This window comes from Schistocerca piceifrons, chromosome 5 (assembly GCF_021461385.2).
Source record: "Schistocerca piceifrons isolate TAMUIC-IGC-003096 chromosome 5, iqSchPice1.1, whole genome shotgun sequence".
Lineage (NCBI taxonomy): Eukaryota > Metazoa > Arthropoda > Insecta > Orthoptera > Acrididae > Schistocerca > Schistocerca piceifrons.
Genome location: NC_060142.1, coordinates 521,748,689 through 521,772,444, shown reverse-complemented (window position 1 = coordinate 521,772,444; position 23,756 = coordinate 521,748,689). Strand labels below are relative to the sequence as shown.

Here is a 23,756-nt window from a genome sequence, read left to right as displayed (position 1 = left end):
ATTTTTCAGCCGGGTTCAAAGGAGCTGCAACTACTGATGGCATATTGACACAGGTAAATAGGGTTAAGTTACAGAGTCTATGAACAGACACAATCACAGTGCCACCATTCTCAAACTCTTCATACTCTCTTAACTACAGTGAGAAGTAAGAAGGCAGTATAGTACTGAAATAACACTGGTGGCTTGATTTTTTTAAATGTTTGCAACCCTGAACATTAGACTTTTACTCACTCCATTTGTGGTCTCTGCTGCTTGCCATGCCAGGCAGTTTGTTTTAAATTACATTGCAGAAGTGAGTTTTTGGCTGGTTCTCTCTCTTGGTGTAAAACAAAGTATGTATAATGCAGGAATAATTGCTCTGTGAAGTTATGCAAGACAGTGCCTTTATTTTAATTAGCATCAAACTGGCTAAAACAATATTTATTTCATAAATGAGAGGAAGTAAAACATGTTTCACTTGTTTACCCACCAGGAAAAGCACATTGCATTTCTTTATCTGCTGTTTATGATTGCTGCTAACATTACTTTTCCAACATTCCATACTGTTTTGATCATCATGTTGACTGAAATGTTCTCTTTCAATGTTTACAGTCCTGCCACTGTTACTGTTAGAACACTGAACTAGAATCAAGTAGAAATAGTAATCTGAGTCAACATACTAATATCAAACTTTCAAGATGCGCAAATACTGGACCCAGTTATCAAGTTCATATAAATTAAATCGTAAGTACTATTCTTAAGTGTGCACAAATTTGAAAATATGGGACATATTAACACATTCACTGAATTTTTGTCTTCTTTTTTTCTTTGGTACTGAAGCCACTGATGGGCCTTTGCCTCTTTGACAATCTTCCTCTGTACATTTTTGTTCACCCTTTTGTCCTCCATACTTTTTTTTAATTTAATAAAATTGCAGCCAAATAGCCATATACAGTTACTTTGCTTAACATTTTACATTTACATTTTACATTTTTGCATATTCGTTTATCAATTTCACTCTTTTACTGCACAGTTCTATGTGATATCGTTCACAGGCTTCATTACACAGTTCACATACACATGTTGCGGTTGGGTCGTGATAAGTTTTGTTTTTACAGATTAGATGATGAAAGCCATGAATAGAAAGTCTAGTTATGACATGTCGCTGATCGAAGTTTGGTGCTGTCCATGAGCAGTTCGTCATTGCTTCGGTGCCATAGAACTCCAGCCGTATTTTTTCTCGTTTGTCTTCCATGATCTTCAGTTGCTTTCTGGAAGTCCTGATGTCTTCAATTAGGAATGTCCCTCTCGCTAGCAGGTACACTAGTGTAGATCTTGTTGTCTTTGAGAGACCTAGTGCTCTTTTTAGATAGGTCAATTTTACCTTTTCTAGTGTTTCTAGATTTTTTTTTCTGTCAGGTGGTCCCATATAACCTCCATCCCATAGGCCAGGATCGGCAAGATTTTTGTGTTGAATAATTTCATGGCTGTTTCTAGACTGAGTAGGCAGATGTTTTTGATCCCCTGTATTGCTATTATTGCTTGGGCTGCACATTCTGTTGTATGTTTTGTGAAGCATTTGGCTGTTGGTTGCAATGTCACTCCTAGGTATTTAAAGTCTGATGAGATTTTTATTTTTTGTCCTCTGATACTGATTTCCGCATTCTTGGGTGTTTTGCCTCCTTTTTCTGAAAATTACCATTTCTGTCTTTGTTATATTTATGTGTAGTTTGTGTTCACTGCACCATCTGTCTATTTTCTGAATGATTCTCTGCAGCTTCTGTATATCTGTTGAACCTACGACTATGTCGTCAGTGTATGCATATAAATACAAATATTCTTCATTTTCTCCAATTCGGAGTACTTCTTCAGTGGCAAGAATGTACAGCAAAGGGCTCATTGGGTCACCCTGTAAGACTCCATTCGACTGCAGAATGGGGTTCGAAAAAGAGAGGTTGTCTGATATTGTAATTAAGTTGTATTCGAGGATTGACTTGATTATTCTTGCCCATACGCTATCTTCTCCCATTGTGTTTTCCAGTTTTTGGACTATGAGCTCTCTTTCCAATAGGTCAAAGGCTTTGGTAAAGTCTATGAACACTGTGTAGAACATTTGTTTCTTTTGTAGCGCTTCATCAATGTTGTTTAGAAGAAGCCTGACTGCCGTAAGTGTTGATCTTCCAGATCTGAAACCCATTTGTCATTCTGGGAGATGACTGTCCACAGAGGCTTGGATTTTTTGTGTTATTATCATTTGTAGAGAACTTTTATTGTCGAGTGTCTCCATTGTGTTGGAATTCTTCCAAGTTCCAGGCATTTGTTAAACAGTTTGGTCCATATGTGTTGGAGGGCCTCTTTTGCATCTTTTATATGTTCATTATATATATTGTCAGGTCCTGCTGCTTTCTTGTTCTTCAGTGCTTTTATTACTTCTTTCACGTCTTCTTCACTTAGGGGTTCCCATGTATTGTCTTTTTCCTTAGTTTGATGTTGTTTCTCTTTCTTTGGGGGTGTTTTGAGTCCTCATTTGTTCAGTGTCTTACTGAAGTGGTCTTCCCATTCCTTCAGGTCTGTATTTGGTGTATGAGCCATTTTTCTTGGCCTTGCTGCTATGTATGGGTCTTTCTCTGCTTCTCTTTTTTGCCTCTCTTTCTATGTATTCTTTTTTCCTCTCTTCTATTAGTTTTTTTGTAGATTCTCCTCTCTTCTGCGTACAGTTTGTATGTTTCCTCGTCATGCTGGTTTCTTAGTCTGTGGAGGGTTCTTAGAACAGTGTTCCTTTTACTGTAGCATTCAGCATCAAACCATCTTTTGGCCGTCCTTGTTTTGGGGATTGTTTGTATCACTGAATTTTTTTTTTAGGAGGTCTTCTATTTGGTCTGTTGCTTTTTCAAGGTCTCCTTCCTCTATGAAAGTTTCTATTTGTGTTAATTGTTCTTGCTGGTTTGTTAATTTTTCTATATCAATTTTTCTTTGTGTGATTTGGTGGGTCTTTCTTGCTGGCGGTGATTTGACAATATTTATTTTTATCTTCATTGGAATGTGCTTTCGTATAGGAGTAATGGAGTCATGCCGTATTGGTTGAATACTTCCTTCTATGTCTCCTCTTGTTAATGCGATATCAATGGTGCTTTTCCCATTGTGGCATATGTATGTAGGTATCTGTCTATCATTAAGTAGGATGAAACCATCTTCTTCTAGGGTTTCAATGACTAGTTTTGTTTTATTGTTTTCTGTGTCTATTCTGCAGTTGAGATCGCCGGCAATAATGGTGGGTTTGCTGTCGCTTTGTTTGATGAGTGTGACTATTTTGTCAATTATTTCTACAGCATTTGTGTGCGGTTTAAAATAGGCTGCAATTATATTTATGTTTGCCACTTCTACTAGCGTACTAGTTTCTTGTTTTATGATTTTTTTGGTGGGTGTCATCCAGGGTTTCAGTAGGATAGATATTCCTCCCATGGGTCATCCTCTTTCTCCCTTCTTTGCCATTAGGTGATAATTGTAGAAATCTTTATGTCACCAGCTGTCTATCAGGAAGGTTTCTGTTAGAATTGCAAGATCCGAGTTTTGCAGAATGTCTGTTGGTGTTAGGTTAAGAGCACTTTTTACTCCCTCTGTATTCCACAAGACTGCTTTTATTTCTTGCTCTTCTGGTTTTCTTCTTAGTTTAGTTGAGATCTGCTCCCTCTTCCATTGATCGTCTTGGGAAATGAAATCGACGTACTTTTATGTTTTCTGGCCAGAATTCTGGTTCTTGTGTGATTTGTAGCTTTTCAAATGGAATGCCTACTTTGAAAGCTTTTTTGTCGCCCAGTGTGCACAGTTCTTCACATTCTAGTTGTCCCAGTATTCCGTTCTTGTTAATGTATTTCACTACTGTAGCAGTTGTGGTGGTTCTCTTTAAGTTACCAATGTATAGCCACACTGTTGTTTCTGCTGCTTGCATTTCTTCATCTTTTTTGTACCCATTATGGTTTTATAATTACTCTGGTTTCTTCTGTACCAGCTCCTCCCTACCACAGTACTCCAAGTCGGTTCCTCTAGTTCATTAACCTGATTTCGGGTTTTATTATGTTGTTCATGTGCATTGATTTGTACTTGTAGCTGATTTTGTTGTTGGAGCAGAGGATTTCTGTATATTGTTGTTCCCTCTGGTTTAACTTTGTTGTTGTATTTAGTTTGTATGTTGTTACCATCAGTTTTGGTTTTCTCTGCATCTAGGTGGCTTTCCTTTTCTAGAGTTTTCTTTATTTGCTCTTGTATTAATATCATTATGCCTCAGTTCTCCCATTTCCATCTTATTTCCGTCTTTTTTTGCTTTTTCCAGAAAGCTACCCACACCGATGTCTCCGTTGAAGTTCTTCTCAGATCCTGTAGGTGTCTCTTCCATCTGTCTCTGTCTGCTATGTGCTGTTTCCTGCGTTTCGCCAATAGATGTTGCTCGGTGACTAGCAGTCCACTGTCCGCTATGTGCTGTTTCCTGTGTTTCGCCAATAGATGTCGTTAGGTGCCCAACAGGCCACTGTCCGCTATGTGCTGTTTCCTGAGTTTCTCCAATAGATGTCACTAGTTGTACACCAGCGCAGCTGTCTTCTCCCTTGCTCGTCTTCTCTTGTTGGATGTTCCTAACCTCTCTTGTAGGATTCCTATTCTCCACCTTATTTGCTTTTGTTACGTTTTTCAAAGATTCTAAGCATTTTCTTATTTCACTCACCGCCTCCAGTAAGTCATTCTTCATTTCCTTCTTCATATATACTCCTTCTGCCACTTTTCCAGTCATCACAAGAGCGTTCTCAATACAATGCATTGCACTGTCTGCCATCTTACTCATAATTTCCTCCATAATTAGATCTTCATCTTAGTAAGATCAGCCAACACACTGCCCACCCATCTTGCTCTTTGTCATCTCTTCCTGCTGGTAGCATAAATCTTTCTTCTATATTTCCTTGTCATCTTCCATTCCCTCAAAATCTTAACTGTCATATTCTTTATAATTTTGTTAGTGCAACTGCATCTTCCCCGTTTATAGGTTCAAATGGCTCTGAGTACTATGGGACTTAACATCTGAGGTCCTCAGTCCCCTTGAACTTAGAACTACTTAAACCTAACTAACTTAAGGACATCACACGCATCCGTGCCCGAGGCAGGATTCAAACCCACGACCATAGTGGTCACGCAGTTCCAGACTGCAGCGCCTAGAACCGCTCAGCCACACCGGCCAGCCCGTTTATAGGTTTCTGTAACTTATAGTTTAAGATATTACTCTCCAGTGCTCTGCTCCTCTCACAGACCTACTGATTTATTCAGGACTTGTTTGTTTATATGCTCTTAAGTTGTTTAAATCTGCTTTTGTCATCTTACGACTTTTAACCTACATGTATTAGTTGATCATACAGGACATAGTATAATAGTGATAGTAGTAATTACAGAGTTCTTACAGGCCTGTAAGCTTGCAAAAAAGGCACTCCAACTTGCTTGTATACTTTCACTAATACACTGTCTTATATTATCACTGGATGAAAGGAAAGTTCGATGAATGTAACACTAACCTTTTAATACATTCGTTAGAGATCTATGGGTCACATGGTGGTGTCCTAGCACTTCTAGTTTAAACAGCGCTGTGGAAGAACCATAACCTTATTTTACTCCATCTGTAAAATTAAGAGTCTTGGGCATTTTATTAGCTACCATTCCTTTTTGCTTGTACCCCTCACTGATCTTTTAGACTCTTACACAATAATTGCCTATTAACACTATCAAAAGCACATTTCAAATTAACAATTAATAATTGGAAATCTTTATCATACATGTAGAATTATTCTATTGTCTGCCTTTTAAGCTTACAGATACATTTACTCTGTACCTTATATGGAATAGCCTGGTACTGCTGCACTATCACCAGGGGAACCTCCAGAGATTGAGGTGCTTTGTTTGCCACCAAACATTATGGGTGGCGTGGAAGGCAATGAGTAGTGGAGAGGTGTGGCTGGATGTCAGATGTGGTTGGATGATTCATAGCCACATGCTGTGAGAATTTTGATAAATCTGTTGTGGCGATAATAGGTCATATCGACCATGAACAACACAATCTTTGACTTTAGATCACTCTTCCTAGCCGCCAGATTAATTCATTTAGTCTGCATTTGTATCTTGTCTTGTGTATCTGTGTCTGTCTACATAAATATATATACTTATGTGCAGATATTTGTGGAACAGTTTGTTCAGTATACCTCTATATGCATCACATTCCCATACTGGTGACCCCAAAGTTTCCACGTCTTCCGTGACTTCCGTGCTAGGTGTTGTAGCATCAACAGGTTAAGCACACACTGCCATGGCCGCCTCACCCAACGCTTTGTTCGAAGATGTGGAAGCCCAACAACAATTGCCAGACCTCTTCATTCCTTCACAAAAGGCCGGTTCTACATTAATTCACAGTGATTCATGATCTCCAGCCATCAGCCATGTTAACTTCAAGCCTTGTCGCTCTACAATGGTTGAGTGCTACACTGCTAACACAAACAATGGACTTGGGTTTTGTGCCACCAGACTGTGCTCGCCAAAATGTGAAGTGAATAATATTCAGAACTGTGTACCTACCGATCGATTATGTAATGCTCAAAGCGATCTACATTCACACACATACTTTGACTCTCAACAGGCCACAACAACAGTTACTGTCATGCCATGTGCAGTCCCGCCATTATCGCAACACATCATGGACAATGCAACCCGCCGTTGCTACAGATGTTTTCACCAGAAACACATCCGTGCCTACCACGCCGGCCTGCTGTATAGCCTCTCCTGCCATGGACCAGCCAGCTTTCCAAGAGACATCGAAGCCATCTTTGCCCCCACCCCCAGGTCGTCTGCCAATGCTGCCACCTTTATACAAGGACAACCCAGTGTCATGGTTTGTGCTTGTTGAGCATCTTTTCGAGTTGCATCATGTATCTGATGACAACTCTAAATTCCTGTGCCTTGTCACGCACCTCCATGATCATTCAGACTTAATTTGCTATTTACTCCTCTTGCCATCGCCTCCACTGAAATACAAGTTTGCTAAGACGATGATCACAGAACACCTTGCCTGTTCACCACAAGAATTAATAATCAAGATCTTGTATGAGGAACAGCTGGGGGACCGAACCCCGTCCCAAGTCTGGCACTGCCTTCTGTTACTTGTGAATGAGCATACCATGCTGGACGTCACACTGTGAGGGATGTGGTCTGCCAAGCTGCCTACTGACCTACAGATCCACCTGCTACCGCACTCCTTCAAGTCAATTGACTCTTGTTTCCACATAGCAGACCAACTGCATTCGTTGCTACGACAATGCCAGCCAGATCACCACTCAACGCTACTTGGCACAACTGCTCCCGCTTACTGGCCATCCGCTGGCAGAGGCAGGGCTTGCTCCACCTTCTACATCACCTGGCAGCATCTGCTCACTCTCTCCACCATCCGATCACTCCAGGATAGCCAACCCATCATATGTGCTGGTATACGTGCCAGAACAAATTGATGAGGACAAGCCGCCTCTGCTGCTGGAGTCACCACCACCACCACCACCACCACCACCACATCCGGCTCATCCATACTGGTGGTACCACAAGGTTTTCGGTGATAATGCTAAGAAGTGCCAGTTACCTTGCTAGCACCCGAACACTGACCGTAGGACCTAAAAGACACTGAGTTCTTTGGGGAACGTCACAGGCATCCTCATATATTGTACTCTGTCCACTCGTCTGCCCTGCTGAGTGGTCTTTTGTACTTGACAGGCATTTTTTCATCATGGCTCATTTTCCTGGTCGACACTGGCAGTGACGTGTCTATTATACCTAAATCAATGGTTACCCCCCCCCCCTCCCCATCTTTTCACCAATGAAGTCACTTCTACGAGCTGTCAACGCATTGACGTTACAAACCTCAGGCTCTGCCAAAGTTATGGTGCTCCTATCTCATTCTCTGTGTTTTCTGTGGATTTTCTATGTTGTTGACATCGATTAAACAATTCTCAGTATAGATTTTTTGTCCCATTACAAACTCTCTCCGAATATAGTTCAGGGCTCAGTGCTACACCATCCCACTAACACTCAGATACTGTGCTCCTTCATTTATGTTCCACACTCCGTTTCCCCTCACGACATGTGTGTTAGTACCTGAGTGCTCCACCCTGTCACACTGTGACCTGTCACTATTCTACTGTCAGAATACGACTCAGTGGCACAACTCGGTCTTGAAATGACAAGCTGAAACAACACATAGCACACACTTACAATGAGCTCATCATGGCTCGTACTTCGCTGTTGAAACTGCAGTCCATAGTTCTGTCACCTAGTCAAGCTTCTCTGGTCGACACCAGCTCAGACACTCAGGTTAGTCCAAAAACATTAACTGCATGTGACGATTTGCATCCAGTAGACTCCATACCCCCAACGCAGTCACCATGTTCAGTGCTATGTGTTTCAAACAGTGCCTCTAATGACAGTCGCACGTGTGCCACACCCACCACCCGCCACACCCACCACCCACCACCTGCCACCCGCCACACCCACCACCCAGGCAAGCAGCCACCCCACGTGTTGATAAACATTCCCCCTCTCTCGCACACCAGCCTCGTGACTCGGTGACCATCATTATCCCACGTGTGACACTAACGCCGCTCTTGTCTGCACTGGTTATCAACTGCAAGGTTGACAGCAGACAGTCACTGCACGTTTTGACCCATTGCATGCGCAGCTGCCCTCTCCAAACAAACACACGCCACGCTCACATACTAGGCATGTGACTTTCAGGCTGTCCTTTCTCACTCGTGCTAATGGCTATGCCTCATTGCACCCTACTCGTTCAAAAATTTTGCGTCAGAACAATGATCAGCCTAGTGTGCAGTTCTTGGTTCTTCAGTCACTGACGGAAGATGCACAAGATAGTTACCACTGCCAGCCCTACTATTAGGCACAACGTTAGACGCCTCAACCCTATTAAGTTATGTGCAGCCTGGCAGCAAATTAACAAACTTTTGGAGGCAGGTATTCCGCAAACGTCAGACAGCAACTGGTCTTCATCGATTCACCTAGTCCTCAAATGTGATGGTTCTTTCTGAATATGTGGCAATTACAGATGTTTAAAAGCTCGTACCGTCGTGGACAATTACCCTGTGCCTAACATAAATGATTTCACTCATATGTTATCGGGCACTACAATCTTCAGTGTTATTGACTGTAAATGTGCCTACCACCAGATTCCTGTAGCACCAGAAGACATCCCTAAAACAGCTATTATCACACCGCTTGGTTTGGTCCAATACAACTTCATGCCATTCCACCTGAAAAACATGGCACAAACGTGGCAGCATTTCATTGACTCTGGGACAACATACTCATTTTCAGCAAGTCAGCTGAGGAACATGAATATCATTTATCCATGGTCCTTCAGACCTTGAACTCCAATGGCATCCAGGTCAACAAAAAACAAATTCCAACTGCATCAGCCTTCTATCTTTTTCTTGCGTTACACCATCTCCACTGACAGAATACAGCTCCCAAATCTTGTGTGCAGGCGATCGCATCACTGCCACACCCGACTACTTACAAAGAACTCTGACGGGGCCACCGCTGTGAAGGCCCCACTGATGGACTCGCTGTCGGGTGAACAGACATCAGGACTCAAACTGGTTTGCTGGACTGCAGCTATGCTGGAGGCCTTCAATGCACTAAACATTTCTTTAGCTCATACCATGATGCTTGCCCACCCCACTTGGGGGGGGAGGGGGGGGCGGGGGGGTCATGTGGAATTGATAGATCGCTCATCTGAGCCGCCATGTTAATTCATTCAGTCCGCATTCATATCTCATGTCATGTACGTACGTCCGACTACATAAATATATGTACATATGTGTAGATATTTGTGGAACGGTTTGTTCAGTATACCTCTATAAGCATCACATTCCCATACCATTAAATTTTGCAGTGTTAGGGGACAAGATTGAGAATTAATCAATGTTAGAAGACCAGTAAAAGCAATGGTTGCATCAGAGAAGTATAACAAGCCAAAATAAGAGTGAACATCACTACGTGTGTATTTGTATAAATGTTAGGAATGTGACATGTACTAGAGACTATATAACCTTTCAGTTCTATGAAGTCAGTGTCTCCTTTTGAATCCTTTTCATGTCCATTAGAACTAACTGTGTGTGAAAATTTTTAATCACAAGAGTGGCGATTTTGATAGCACGTGTACTGGTAAGCACATGGTCCCAGTTTTAGTCTTCTGATACATGTTCTTTGAGAGTAAGATGCCCACTCAGAGTTGAGCAAAACATTGGTCTGATTGCTTTGGTTATATCAATACAGCTTTTTTTAGTGAGAAACTTGGCCATGATTGATACAAGTAAGTGAATAGGTATCTTACAGCCTAGTAATAAAAAAATTCAGTGTGCCTCAGAACTACTAGTTACTTCTTTAGAAAGTAAGTTAACTAGACCACATGATGAAAGAGAAACCTCTGTTGTCCCTCTCATCCTGATATCTGACTTGCTCCTCCTTTATGTTACCCAACCTATCACTCTTTCCTATCTGAGGTATGAACTAACAGATCCAAATATAAGAAGAGGTGGAGATGGATGTGTTGATTGTCAGTGAAAAATACTACTTCTGGTTTCCTGTTATATCAATCTGAAAATTTTTGTTGGCTGTTTACTGAATTAAAAAACGTAAGCTTCTTCTAACATATCTTTATTGTTTTCCATTTATCTCCAAAAATTTAACTCAGTCTGCTCAATACATTTTAAGAATATATACACAACTGTAGGATTAAAAAAATTATTTACAAACTCTTATGTTTAACATTAAATTAAAGAAGATAATTACAAGAATACACAATTACTTTAATTGGACCCATTTTTAATACAATACTTTGAGCGTTTGTACATAAATAATCACATAAAATTACTCTAATTTACGTATACATATATTAGTCATAAAAAAATAAAATATTCAGTGTGTGTACACCCTGTGTCAGGTGATTTGAAATACGTCAACTAGAACGAGCAGACTGGCACACTCACTAGGAACATGCATGAAAAATAAAATCTGAGAACTACAGTTAACAGATACAAGCCATAGTTTTCTTTTTAAACTACTCACTATCTTGCAAAAGCGTTGGTAGGCCCATTATTGTAAATACCATATTCTTAATACTTTGTATCAGTGAAATTGGTCCACTATTTGGTCTCTCTTGTTACCTGTAATTTAAGGTATATGCTTGCACTCTAAAAGTATGATCTTGGCATTTTCTACAGAAAGTTAATGAAGAGTCTTGCTTAATTTGGGTAATACCTAAATCTTGAGAATCTATGAGTAATTTATGTTTCTACAAAAATAACACACACACACACACACACACACACACACACACACACACACACACACACACACACACACACACACACACAAAAATAAATAACTATAACCCACAATACTGATGTAGAGCCTGACAAAAAATAACACACACACACACACACACACACACACACACACACACACACACACACACACACACAAAAATAAATAACTATAACCCACAATACTGATGTAGAGCCTGACAAAATAAGTTGTAAAAGATAGGTTATAATGTTATTTACTTCATGCTATCTCATAAGGTCTGTAAATCCATACAAAATGTGCCAAGAAGTTACTATCAGTGTAGACCTACACCAACTGTTTTAACATGCATATAAGAAGATTGTGCTATCATATCCAATGATGCCAGTTGTACTTTACACCTAATCTTTATGTAAGTTCTTAAGAATGAAATATTACTGCTTTGTGTAACAGTATCATACAATTACTTTCCAGGCCTTGCTTCAGCTAGTACTTCATCTGCTAAGGAGCTAATCTCCTTCCAAGATAGCTGAATATCACTTGACTCACTGAAACGAGAACAAATTGCCAATCTGAGGAAATATGTGTCCCTCACTTTTGATGGAACCAGGTGGATAACTCCATTAGCATTTATTCTTTTCAATAAATTTTCATTAATTTCATTTGATCCCTGTAACATTAAGAATTTTCATGAGAATATGAGAAATTGGTAGTTATAACTAGTACAGGTAAGAAAATTAAAAAATACTGTCACACCCAGAGTAATTTAATATTTTGTTTCATATTAAATAGGTGTGTAACACATACTAAAATAGCTACTAAAGGATTCACAAATAAATTATGTATGCAATTTTAAGCAATAGTAACTTGGAACCAAATTTAATTTTTACCTTAAGACGAAAGCAAACAAGAGCCATTGTGACTTCATGAAATATCTCAAAACGTTCATCTTTACGCACAAGTGCTTCAAATTCATGTGCCTGTGCTATGTGTTTTCGAATATATGCTTGAAGATTTTGCACTCCATAAAGCCGCATGACAAACCACAGTTTAAGGGAACGGAAACGGCGACCAAGAGGAATCTGCCAGTGCTGGAAGATAAACCATGCATATGAACTATAAAAATAAAACAAGACTACCACATTTGATGAGATAAATTATTATTGTCCAACAGACTGACACATTTAGAAGAGAACACTGAACCCCAAAAAAGTTTGCATATTAAGAGGAATCTTCTTGACAGATTTTATGGTTAAGCATATGTAAGTAGAAGGTACAGAATGGTCTTACTTTCTATTTCTTTCTCTGCTATAGCTTTTCATACTGTGATAAGGATAGACCATATTACTAGCAAGTCACGTGATTCACTTTGTCTTCAGTGAAAAATTGTGGGATTGCTAATTATTTTTAAAAAAATGTACATGAATGTTGACAATAAGACAGCACATTTCCTCCTCCAACACACTATTCCATGTCTGCCATCAATATCAACTATTAAATGTTATCATCTAGATATCAAACACAATGGCTCAGAAAGCAGAGACAGGTTGTATGTCTACTGATACAGAGTTTTTCCTTCATGAAAGGAAGTGCGTGGTATTGTGCAAACAGTACTACTGACTGCAGAAATAATAATGACAATAATAATAATAATAATAATAATAATAATAATAGTTTTCCACGTCAGTTTTAAGTAGAACTGGGCGCCCCCCTCATTTTTTATCCTAGCATAGCATTTACAAACTTTATTCTTTTACTTTATCCAGAAACTCAAGCTGGACTATACAAATATTCTAAGAACACCCATAAAATGTACACAACTACCATTCTGAAATTTTTGACTATATCTTGCTTACTGCTGATTGTTTAACTTCCATGAAATGCAAGGTTTTGGCAGCCATTTTTAACAATTCTTGCAATTTTCAATTTACCTGGCCTATCGTGTGGGCCTCCAGACCTACACTTGCAAAACACACACACACACACACACACACACACACACACCATTTAGACTGAGGCAGTAAGAGGTTGGTAGAGGGATTATTTTAACATAACGATTTTATGGTAGGACTGATGAAAATTAGTGTTTGGAATGGTTCATGCACACTTTTGGTGAATGTTCACCTTCTAAGGCAATAGTTTGCTGCTAGTTTAGTAGCATAAGATGTGAAACTTTAAGAGGCAAGTCTGTTGGAACAGCTGGTAATGATCACTATTTAATAAAATTTGCTTCAATTCCAGAGTATGATTGAAGAGGATGTTCACTGCATCTGTAAATAAACTGAGTGCAATCTTTGTGCCTGATGGCAATGTTTCACAAGATTCTGCTTGAGAATATTTTGGTTAAAAAGATCTGCAGTCACTGAATACAAAGTGTATTACTATATGCTAATATATTTTTTATATGCATGTGAAAACCTTAAAAATTGTGAATCCACACAAACTCAGCATTTATCAAATCTAGTCTGATAGTTTTTTTCTCCATTTGCCCCGAATTCAGTAACGTACTTCTTTTTACCTTAAATTATTATGGAAGGTGGTCACAATATTACGAAAAGGAAAGTAGCCACTCACCACATAGCAGAGATGCTGAGTCACAGATAGGCACAACAAAACAAGTGACAATCTTTTGTTGTGCCTATCCATGACTCAGCACCTCCACTTTATGGTGGCTGGCAACTTTCCTTTTCATAATATTGTTACATTCCATCCTGGATATTCCATTATGTAATTGGATTAGGAATTCAAAATATTTTAACAAAAGATAGTTAAGTCAGACAACCCATCAAAAAACTCCTTAAATGAAATTAAAAACTTTACCATCAGAGATGAACACAGTACTAGCTCAATTAACTTGCAAAATTTACACATTGCTGTAACTCTGAATGTAATACTTAGACACACACCATGGCACCAGGCCACTGGCACACTACACTTTGAATATTCTACCAGCAGCATCTGAGTGGGTTGGTCACTAGAGGCCATTTGCAGTGGGCCACATGACTTGTACACATGGCACGGTATCCATTTACTGGAGCCCTCTTCATAAGTGCATTGCAGCTGGCACTTGCTCTTATATTGTGTTTGTACTCATTTTCAGCAACTGCTTGTATTAAGTACCTGGATTGTTTCTATGTTTGTGTCTATGTTCTCAACTGTTGTTTGCTTGTAAGTGGAAGAAGAATAAACTTTGGTTCATTGTGGCCATGCTGTTGTTTCTCTCTTACAGTATGATATTGTGACAAAGCAAGCTGGGATATTTTTACTTTCCTTCTTGTTTTGCCACCTGCCTCCTTAGAATTCTTTTTTTTTTACTTTTAACTAATTATCATTAACATATTTGAGCATAATCTGCATTTTCATACATGAAAAAGACTGGCTCTCAGTTTTTCAGAATATAACACTAGATCAAATTTCATGCTTAATTTTATGTATGTAATTGATTTTCAAATTTATTTTGATAATGACTAGCTAGTGTTATAGGGTGAAATCAGTAACTGTTTCATAGCTTAAATTCTATTCAAATGGCTCTGAGCACTATGGGACTTAACTACTGAGGTCATTAGTCCCCTAGAACTTAGAACTACTTAAACCTAACTAACCTAAGGACATCACACACATCCATGCCCGAGGCAGGATTCGAACCTGCGACCGTAGCAGTCGCGCGGTTCCGGACTGCGCATCTAGAACCGCTAGACCACCGCGGCCGGCCCTTAAATTCTATTGTTGATGTATAAATTCTGTACTAATTATAAACATTTGGAGGAACAACTAACTGTATTCTTAAAGGATCTATTTGGCTCTATTCGAAAACATTTTAGTGAAGCCAGCCCTTAACTAATTCCACAGTAATTAACCATTTTGTCAAAAGTATTGTTTGCATAACTATATATGTTAATTTCATGATTTAAACAAATAATTTGGCTTAGTCCTCATATTTGGAGAAACTGTTAAAAAGAAGGAAATTTTCTAGGTGTTCAGTTAATTTAATGAGTTAGATTTTAATTGTAATTTCTGTAAATTTAACTTTGAGCACTGTGTAGTTTCAGTACCTATTATTGTTAGTATATATAAGGCCCCAATTTTTAGTCCTGAGACAGTCAGTCAACAGGCGAGTTTCAGACGAGAAACCTATGTTGGTTAAAACAACAACAACAACAACAATGCATCAACTTAGCTGTGAAATAAGTGTAACACAATGAGGCCATGTGTAAAAACAATGACAGTGTCTGCCCCATATGTAACTTTCTATTCTTCAAGAACTGTGAACTTTTTGGTTATGTTTTACTGCTCGTAGATATTCAACAGTAAATTATTGTAGCAGTATGCGGATGTGCGCCTGCAACCTTTAATGAGGCTTATCAAAAGTTAAACAATAGTGCACTGGCCATGTAACTGTGTAATATTGGGGGGTTGTGAACTGTGAAAGTAAAAGAACGAACCACAACTGTGCATCTGTCTGCTACATCATTTACGGTAGACACTAGTTGCACTTCCACCCCCTATTTCATTAGCCAGTACATGATACTGAGGACAAACAAATGAAGAATTAAAGAAAGCAGGGAACATTGTCACATTACAACTGGAAACAAGAATGGGATTCATTTTTGCACACTCAGGCAATACGGATGTTCCTTCAGTGGTTGTGTTCCTGAAAGCAGTGCACCAATCTCTCTTCAAGCAGTAGCAGGTTCTTATAGTTTTATCACAAACTTGACAGCTACATTCACTATGCAGGCTTCCACCTGCCACCCTTCCTGCCTTAAGACACTGCAGCTGAAGACAAGAAGCTTGAAGCAGCAGCTTCAGCAACACTTTCTTGTTTCTGATGTCACAGTGCAAACATGAATAAGGCTTTGTTCCTTTCTTGGAGTTCTCCTTAGATCTATGAGCTGTTGTGCCAGTTATCCCTGCTCCCAGAATCTGTCACTTTCATTCGACAAAATGTGTAGGTTGATAAACTATCACTGTAAACGCGTGCATGTCTTTGCAGTGTCTGAAGAGTTTTATCATTGTCAAACAGCCCCACAGGTCCTATTGAGCTTAGGTAGCCAAACTACATGGCCTCAGTTGCAAATGTCTGTGTTACCAATGCTCATTATGACTACCATCCTGATTCTATGGTCCATAATGCCACCATTCAGTTGGTTCCTGAGAAGGAGATGCATCAACATGTACTAAAGAGGGAGAACCCATCTTTGACTGAAGTGTTAAATACTGCTCAATCTTTTGATGTATCTTGCACTGCTGGTAATCAGATTGAGGCTTTGTGTGGAATCACCCCAGTGGCTCCTGTTCCTGGTCATTGGGTGTCCGTCAGTTCTTGTAGAAGGAGGAAGGGGCGTGGAAAGAGGGGAGGGGGGGGGGGGGGGGGTGACAGCACAGCAGCCGTACAAATGCGGCCCCGGCACTACACTGGACAGTGATGACCCAATGATCAAACAGCAAAAGCAGCAGTGCTTCGTGCTCCCAACTTGCACATAATGTCTTTTTTTTTTGCAACACGACAGGGCCACATGCCCTAAGACACAGGTGACTTGCAGCAACTTTAGGAAAAAAGGACATGCAGGATTTGTGTGCTATGTGTTGTTCCCAGCCCCCTCCCTCCCCATTCCCATCTGTGGACATCTACAGTGATGTCAGATGTGTAGGTCCAGTGCTTATGAATCATAAGCAACTGTTTATCGAAGTGTGAATCATGGACAAAGTACTCAGACCACAAGCGGATCTGGGTGCAGGTGTGATTTTACTGAACTCTCAAACTTCTGTGGATTTAGGATCTCTAGTATTGTCTCTGGTTACCTAACGTTTGAGTTAAAACAAGCAGAGTATTCCAATTTTGGGGCAATTTATGGCTCCTGCTATATATATATTTTTGTGGTTCATTCCTTGACTTTTTTGGTAAGGGATGATGCTGGCAGCACAAATTTGGTCTGGGTGCTTTCAATGCTTTTGGTTTTTCCATTTTGGGTATGGTGTACCTCATTTCCAGCCAGGCCCCTAACCAGCAGTTGTTTTGAGTTCTCATCTCTTTTCTCAGATGGGTTAGGCTGTGCCACTAATTTTGTGGCCTGCATTATCCTGAGGAAGTACAATGTGGCCTTCCTTTTCTCCAAGTTCGCCCTACTGCAGTGGCTTTGTGTGATCAAGTGAAATCACAATTGGACAGGTAGTCATTGTTTGCTGATCATGTGATCTATTACATTGAGTGTGTGAACCAACCCCCTTGTGATTGTTAAAAAGCTGACTGGTCAGCTTCACCTCTGCATTGACTTTAAAGTTTCAGTTAACAGTGCCTCAGCAATTTGTGGAACAATTGATGCTGTCCATTTCCAGATGCAGCAACTATTTCAAAGACATCATCATGACAAGTAACTTCATGGAAGAGCATTTAATTTACAGTGCCTATGCGAGTTGTTTATGGTCTTACATAACACAGGGTTGACATGCAAATTGTCCAAGTCACTTTCCTCAGCCATCCATTATATATTTTGGGTTCAGCTTGGCTTGGGATGGTGTTAAGCCTTTACGCCGTCACTTTGCTGCGGTCACAGCTCTGCCACACCCTACAAATTTCAAAGAACTTTGAGTATTTTAGGTACAATAGCTTACTATCACAAATTTATTTCAAGTGCAGCTATGTTGGCCTATATCCATCAAGAGTTGCTTGACAATTTTCCTTTTCAGTGGATGATGGCCTGCCAGTGAGCATTCACGTTTTTTGAAATATACATTACATCTGCTCCTTTTTTCGCTACTTTCCATCCTGGCCATCACCTAGTTTAGCTCAGTGTGAACTTGGGGGCATTCTTGCACATCATGGAACCCTTCCTAAATTCTTCCTGATATTGGTTATTGATGCTTTCTCTACATTTCCATACACTATCTGCAGTACTCAGACATCAGCCGTGACTGATTCTGGGCCTCTCCAAAATGCATTATATGCATGTGATGGATAATAATTCACAGTTTGTGGTGTCTCGGGCCCTGCACCCAACTAGGCATTCATCATGTGACTACCCCTACTTTCTCTCTCTCTCTCTCTCTCTCTCTCTCTCTCTCTCTCTCTCTCTCTCTCTCTCTCTCTCTCTCTCCCCCCCCCCCCCCCCAATCTAATTGTGATACAGAACGTCTTGCCCACAACTTCAAGGTTCAAACAAAGAAATGCATTGCAGACCCCTCCACTGATGACACCTTGGCACTTAACAAGTTCTTACATGTTCATGCCATTGGGGGGAGGGAGGAGAGGATTCAAAATCCAGACAAAGTGCTCTATGGTCACCAGGCACACTCACTCCTGTATCTGCCCTTCTCACCCCATGAACACTGGTTGGTGGAGTCCTCAACATGGTTCACACCTGGCTGGCTTCCATGGTCTGGGCTCAGAGGTCCGGCAACTGACCAAACTGGATTCCAGCTAGGGTCTACAGCTGCCAAGGCTGCCACTTCTGTATGGTGGGCACCAGTGATGGACCGCCAATGTGCCACCATGAGTAGCTGTGCCCTCGCTCCATGGTGAGGGCCACAGGTCTGTTACTGCCGCCGACTCCGCCTCCTCCCTTAGCACCAGTCCCAGCCTCTGGAGCATCCCTGCTGTGGAGGCAGACCCACCCTCCTTGAGGAAGTCACATCTCCTGCCTCTAGACTGGGGTCCAGACCCACAATGCATGCTAATGGGTCTTCCTGCGATGCTTCGCTGCCATCTGCAATTCTGCCACTGACTGGGCCAGCACCTTCGGGTCCTTTAACACTGATGTCCCTGACCCAGTGTTTGGTACCTTCACCATTTGTGCAGTTCCATCATGTCGAGATGCTACCAGAACCCTGTCACCTGTCGTCTTTTATGGTACTTCATGGGGGAATGGTCGTCACATGTGTCCATGGCAACACAACTTCTGCCCCTACTCATGGGCTCTGGCCCAGAATCTCTTGCCGCAGCCACCACTATCTGTGGCATCTACTGCAGAGGCCATGGATGTTTCAACAGTCACCTCGATACCTGAATCAGTGGAGTGCCGTTTCCCCAAAGGGGGTGAAGGGGGGAGAGGGTTGCTATACCCTGTGCATAGTACTTTGATACATTCTGGGGCACCAGGCCATCAGCGTGCTACCTTTAAGATATTCTACCAACGACATCTGCACAGGCCAGCCACCAGAGCCTACCTACAGTTGGCCATGGCACAGCATCCACCATGTCATCTACTAGAGTCCCCCACTTTGTAAGTGCAGTTTAGCCGGCACTTGCTTTTGTATTGTGTTCATATTTATTGTCAGCAAATGCTTGTATCAGAACCTGGATTGTTCCCATGTCCATGTCGATATTCTTAACTGTTGTATGTGGAAGAAGAATTAGCTTTGGTTCATTGTGCCCATGTTGTTGTCTTACAGAATGATACAGAAATTTTCATCAATTGACAAGTAAATCACACCTCAAAATCTAATCAGATAAGTAACTAATCCATAACAGTTGTTTTAGTTTCTAGCAAAAAGAGCAGAACATCTCCTGTGAGGGGGCAATGGTGCATATTATCAGGTTATTACCAGCAGTGACTTAGATTAAGTCTGACATCATTGTGGTTTCTGTATAATGGAAAAACAAGCCTGAATTCATTTTACATCACTGATAAACCATAAACCTCAGTTGTAATTGCATAGTGGATATCAAAACTCTCTACAGTAAATTGTTGATTTCTTACGATGGATAAGATGTGTGACTTCTGTGTATGGATGCAGGAGGAGCTGGCCACTGTTCGCGAACAGCTATGAACGTGTTGATGGCCGCAGCCAGCCATCTTCAGGCTGCTGCCTCAGAGTGTAGCAGCAGTGGGAAGTCTGGTGTGTCGCATGGTACACCCAGGTGGTACATGCTTCACCCATGGTCCCTGCTGTCTAGACATCTTTGTGGGTACCAGGCGTGGTTGGTCCACACTCTCCCCAAGGGGACTGGTGGGTTCAGCAGCGTTTGCATCACACGAGGTGGAGAAACAATGTGGAGGCTGGCTGTGTGGCAATGCCTGCTCTGCCTGTGAGTGGACATGTGGCCACTCCTTCAGCAAGGTCCGAGCAGGCACGTGGGGGGAGGGGTTTATTAGTGATTGGGAGCTCCAATGTTAGGTGGGTTATGGAGCCGCTTAGGGAAATAGCGGAAAGGTCGGGAAAGAAGGCCAGTGTTCACTGTCTGCTTGCCAGGGGTCTCACCCAAGATATGGAGGAGGTCCTGCCAGACTTTTTTTTTTGGTTATGGTTTTAGGGCGCAAAACTGCTACAGTCATTAGCGGCTGGTCTCTGACTTAGGAAAAGCTAAGAAAACGAAACTGGAAACCAGCAGCAATGAGAGCAAAACTCAAAAAAGTGGGGAAACCAAAAACACAAGGAAAGCTTAAAAAAACCCTATAGAAGGGGTGTTGTTTGTCCCCAAAAAGAGCTTCAAATGACTGACGTCATCTCACTCGCACTAATAAACTCGCGGCTGAGTGCGTTTCATTTGCTAAAATGGAAGATATATCAGGCGACAGCTGTAGACGGGCACATAACAGAGTAAAATTTGTCTCACCATCCACAGTTGAGAGCAGTGGGGACAGAGTGGGGGAGGATAGGCACTTAAAATATGTCGATGGCTAAAAAGACAGTGCCCTATCCGGAGTCTAGTTAAAATTACCTCCTCCCGACAACGAGGTCGGGAGGAAGAGGTCCAAGCACAGGGAAGAGCTTTCAAGTCACACAATTTGTTATTGGGAAGTGCTGACCAATGTGCATGCCATAAAAGAGCAACACGATGACATAAAACACTACGTAGATCGGCGAAGGGAATCACGCAAATAGCAGGCTGAAGAAGAGAGACTGCAGCCTTGGCCGCTGTATCGGCCGCCTCATTTCCACAGATACCAACATGTCCTGGGATCCAGAGGAATGCCACAGAGACGTCCCCCAAGTGGAGCAAGTGGAGGCAGTCCTGAATCCTGTGGACCAGAGGGTGGACAGGGTAGAGAGCTTGGAGACTGAGGAGAGAGCTGAGTGAATCTGAGAACATAATATATTGTATCTGCTGATGGCGCTGGATGTATTGGACAGCCTGGAGAACAGTGTACAGCTCCGCAGTAAAAACCAAACACTGGTCGGGAAGACAAAATCAATTTGGGGTGTCACCAACTATATAGGCACTCCCAACACCAAATGATGTTTTGGAGCCATCAGTGTCAATAAATGTGGCATTCTTCATTTGTGCACATAGAGCAGCAAATGCCTGACAATAAACAAGAGAAGAGGTACCATCCTTGGGAAACTGACAAAGGTCATGGGGCAGGCAGGTCCAGGGCCAGAGCCAAGGCAGTGCTGTACCCCAAGTTGTCAAAAAAGCCTTAGGAAAATGGAAGGAAAATAGAATGTAGCAGTTGACGGAAGCGGACTTCCAGTGGTAGTGGGGGGGGGGGGGGGGGGGGGGGGGGGGGAAGGGGGTGCGGCCAGCATACCCTAAATCCAAGGAGGCATCGAAAAAAATGTCATAGGCCAGATTAGCAGGCATGGAAGACAGATGGCTAGCATAATGACTCAGGAGGACAGCTCTCCAATTGGACAGCGGAGGTTCAGCAGTCTCAGCATAAAGGCTTTCCACATGGCTGGTGTAAAAAGCTCCAGACGCTAAACGTAATCCACGGTGGTGGACAGAGTCAAGACGCCGAAGAATAGATGGCCAAGCAGGGGGGAAAACTATGCTTCCATAGTCCAATTTTGAGTGCACTAAGGCGCAATAGAGGCGGAGAAGGACCACTTGGTCCACTCCCCAGAGGGTACCATTCAGGACACGGAGGGTGTTGAGGGATCACAGACAGTGAGCCAAAAGATAGGAAATGTGGGAGGACCAGCACAGTTTTCTGCCAAACATAAGACCCAAGAATTTAGCGAATTCCATGAACGGAAGGGTGGCAGGGCCTAGACGTAAGGAAGGCAGAAGAAACTCCGTACGCTGCCAAAAATTAACACAAACGGTCTTACTGGGAGAAAAGCGGAAGCTGGTTTCGATGCTCCAAGAGTGGAGGTGATCGAGACATCCTTGAAGACATCATTCAAGAAGGCTGGTCCATTGAGAGCTGTAGTGGATTGCAAAATCTTCCACAAAGAGGGAGCCTGAGACATCAGGAAGGAGACAATCCATAATTGGATTTATGGCAATGGCAAACAGTACAACACTTAGCACGGAACCCTGGGGTACCCCATTATCTTGGGAGAAAGTACGGGAGAAAGTTGTGTTCACCCGCACTTTAAATGTGCGCTCTGCCATAAATTCACGAAGAAAAAGGGGCAGCCGACCTCGAAAGCCCCAAGAAAACAGTGTGTGGAGGATGCCTGTCCTCCAACAGGTATTGTATGCTCTCTCCAGATCAAAAAATATTGCTACAGTTTGGCGTTTCCTGAGAAAATTGTTCATGATATAAGTGGAGAGAGCAACAAGATGGTCAACAGCAGAACGATGCTTTCGGAAACTGCATTGGGCAGGTGTTAAAAGACTTCGGGACTCCAGCCACCAGGCTAAATTGCATTTCACCATATGCTCCAAAACTTTACATACACTACTCGTGAAAGAAACGGGGCGATAGCTAGAGGGGAGATGTTTGTCCTTTCCAGGTTTCGGAACAGGAACGACGATAGCTTCCCGCCATCTTCTGGGAAAAGTACTGTCAGTCCAAATTTGATTATAAAGGCAAAGGAGGTAACGCAGACTATGGTATGACAAATGCAGCAACATTTGGATGTTGATACCATCCGGTCCTGGGGTGGAAGAGCGAGAAGAAGAGAGTGCATGTTTGAGTTCCCGCATGGTGAAAACAGTATTATAGCTTTCGTGATTTTGAGAGGAGAAAGCAAGAGGTTGCACTTCCACTGCACGTTTCTTTGGGAGAAAAGCTGGAGGGTAATTTGAAGAGCTCAAAATCTCAGCAAAGTGTTGACCCAATGAGTTAGAAATTGCAAAGGGGTCCACTAATGTATCATGCATGACAGTGAGCCCAGAGACCGGTGAGAAACTAGGGGCACCAGATACCCGTCGAATCTGATTCCAGACTTCTGAGGAGGGAGTGAAGGTGTTAAATGAGCTAGTACAGAAGTCCCAGCTTGCCTTCTTGCTATCGTGGATGATGTGACGGCATCGCGCATGGAACTGCTTATAGCGGATACAGTTGGCCAAAGTAGGATGTTGCCAGAAAACGCGAAGAGCATGTCACCGCTCATGTATTGCGTCGCAGCATGTGTCGTTCCATCAAGGAACTGGGGGGAGGGGGAGGGGGCGGGGGCACCGGGGCAAATCAGAGGTGCGAGGTATTGAACATTCCGCAGCTGTAAAAATGACTTCTGGAATATGAGTGACCTCATCGTCGACGCTAGGTAAGTGACTG

The 23,756-nt window shown here is 42.0% G+C and overlaps 1 protein-coding gene across 2 annotated transcripts in view; it reads right to left on the bottom strand.

The window, feature by feature from the left end:
* Positions 1-11,495: 11,495 nt before the first annotated feature.
* LOC124798305 (aromatic-L-amino-acid decarboxylase) overlaps positions 11,496-23,756 on the bottom strand; it is a 210,872-nt gene continuing 198,611 nt past the window's right edge. For both annotated transcript variants that reach the window (XM_047261642.1, XM_047261641.1), the window contains exons 11-12: positions 12,258-12,458; positions 11,496-12,037 (exon numbers count right to left, since the gene is read on the bottom strand). In XM_047261642.1, coding sequence (XP_047117598.1) covers positions 11,831-12,037; positions 12,258-12,458 — 408 coding nt within the window. In that variant the 3' untranslated portion in view covers positions 11,496-11,830. The remainder of the gene's footprint in view (positions 12,038-12,257; positions 12,459-23,756) is intronic.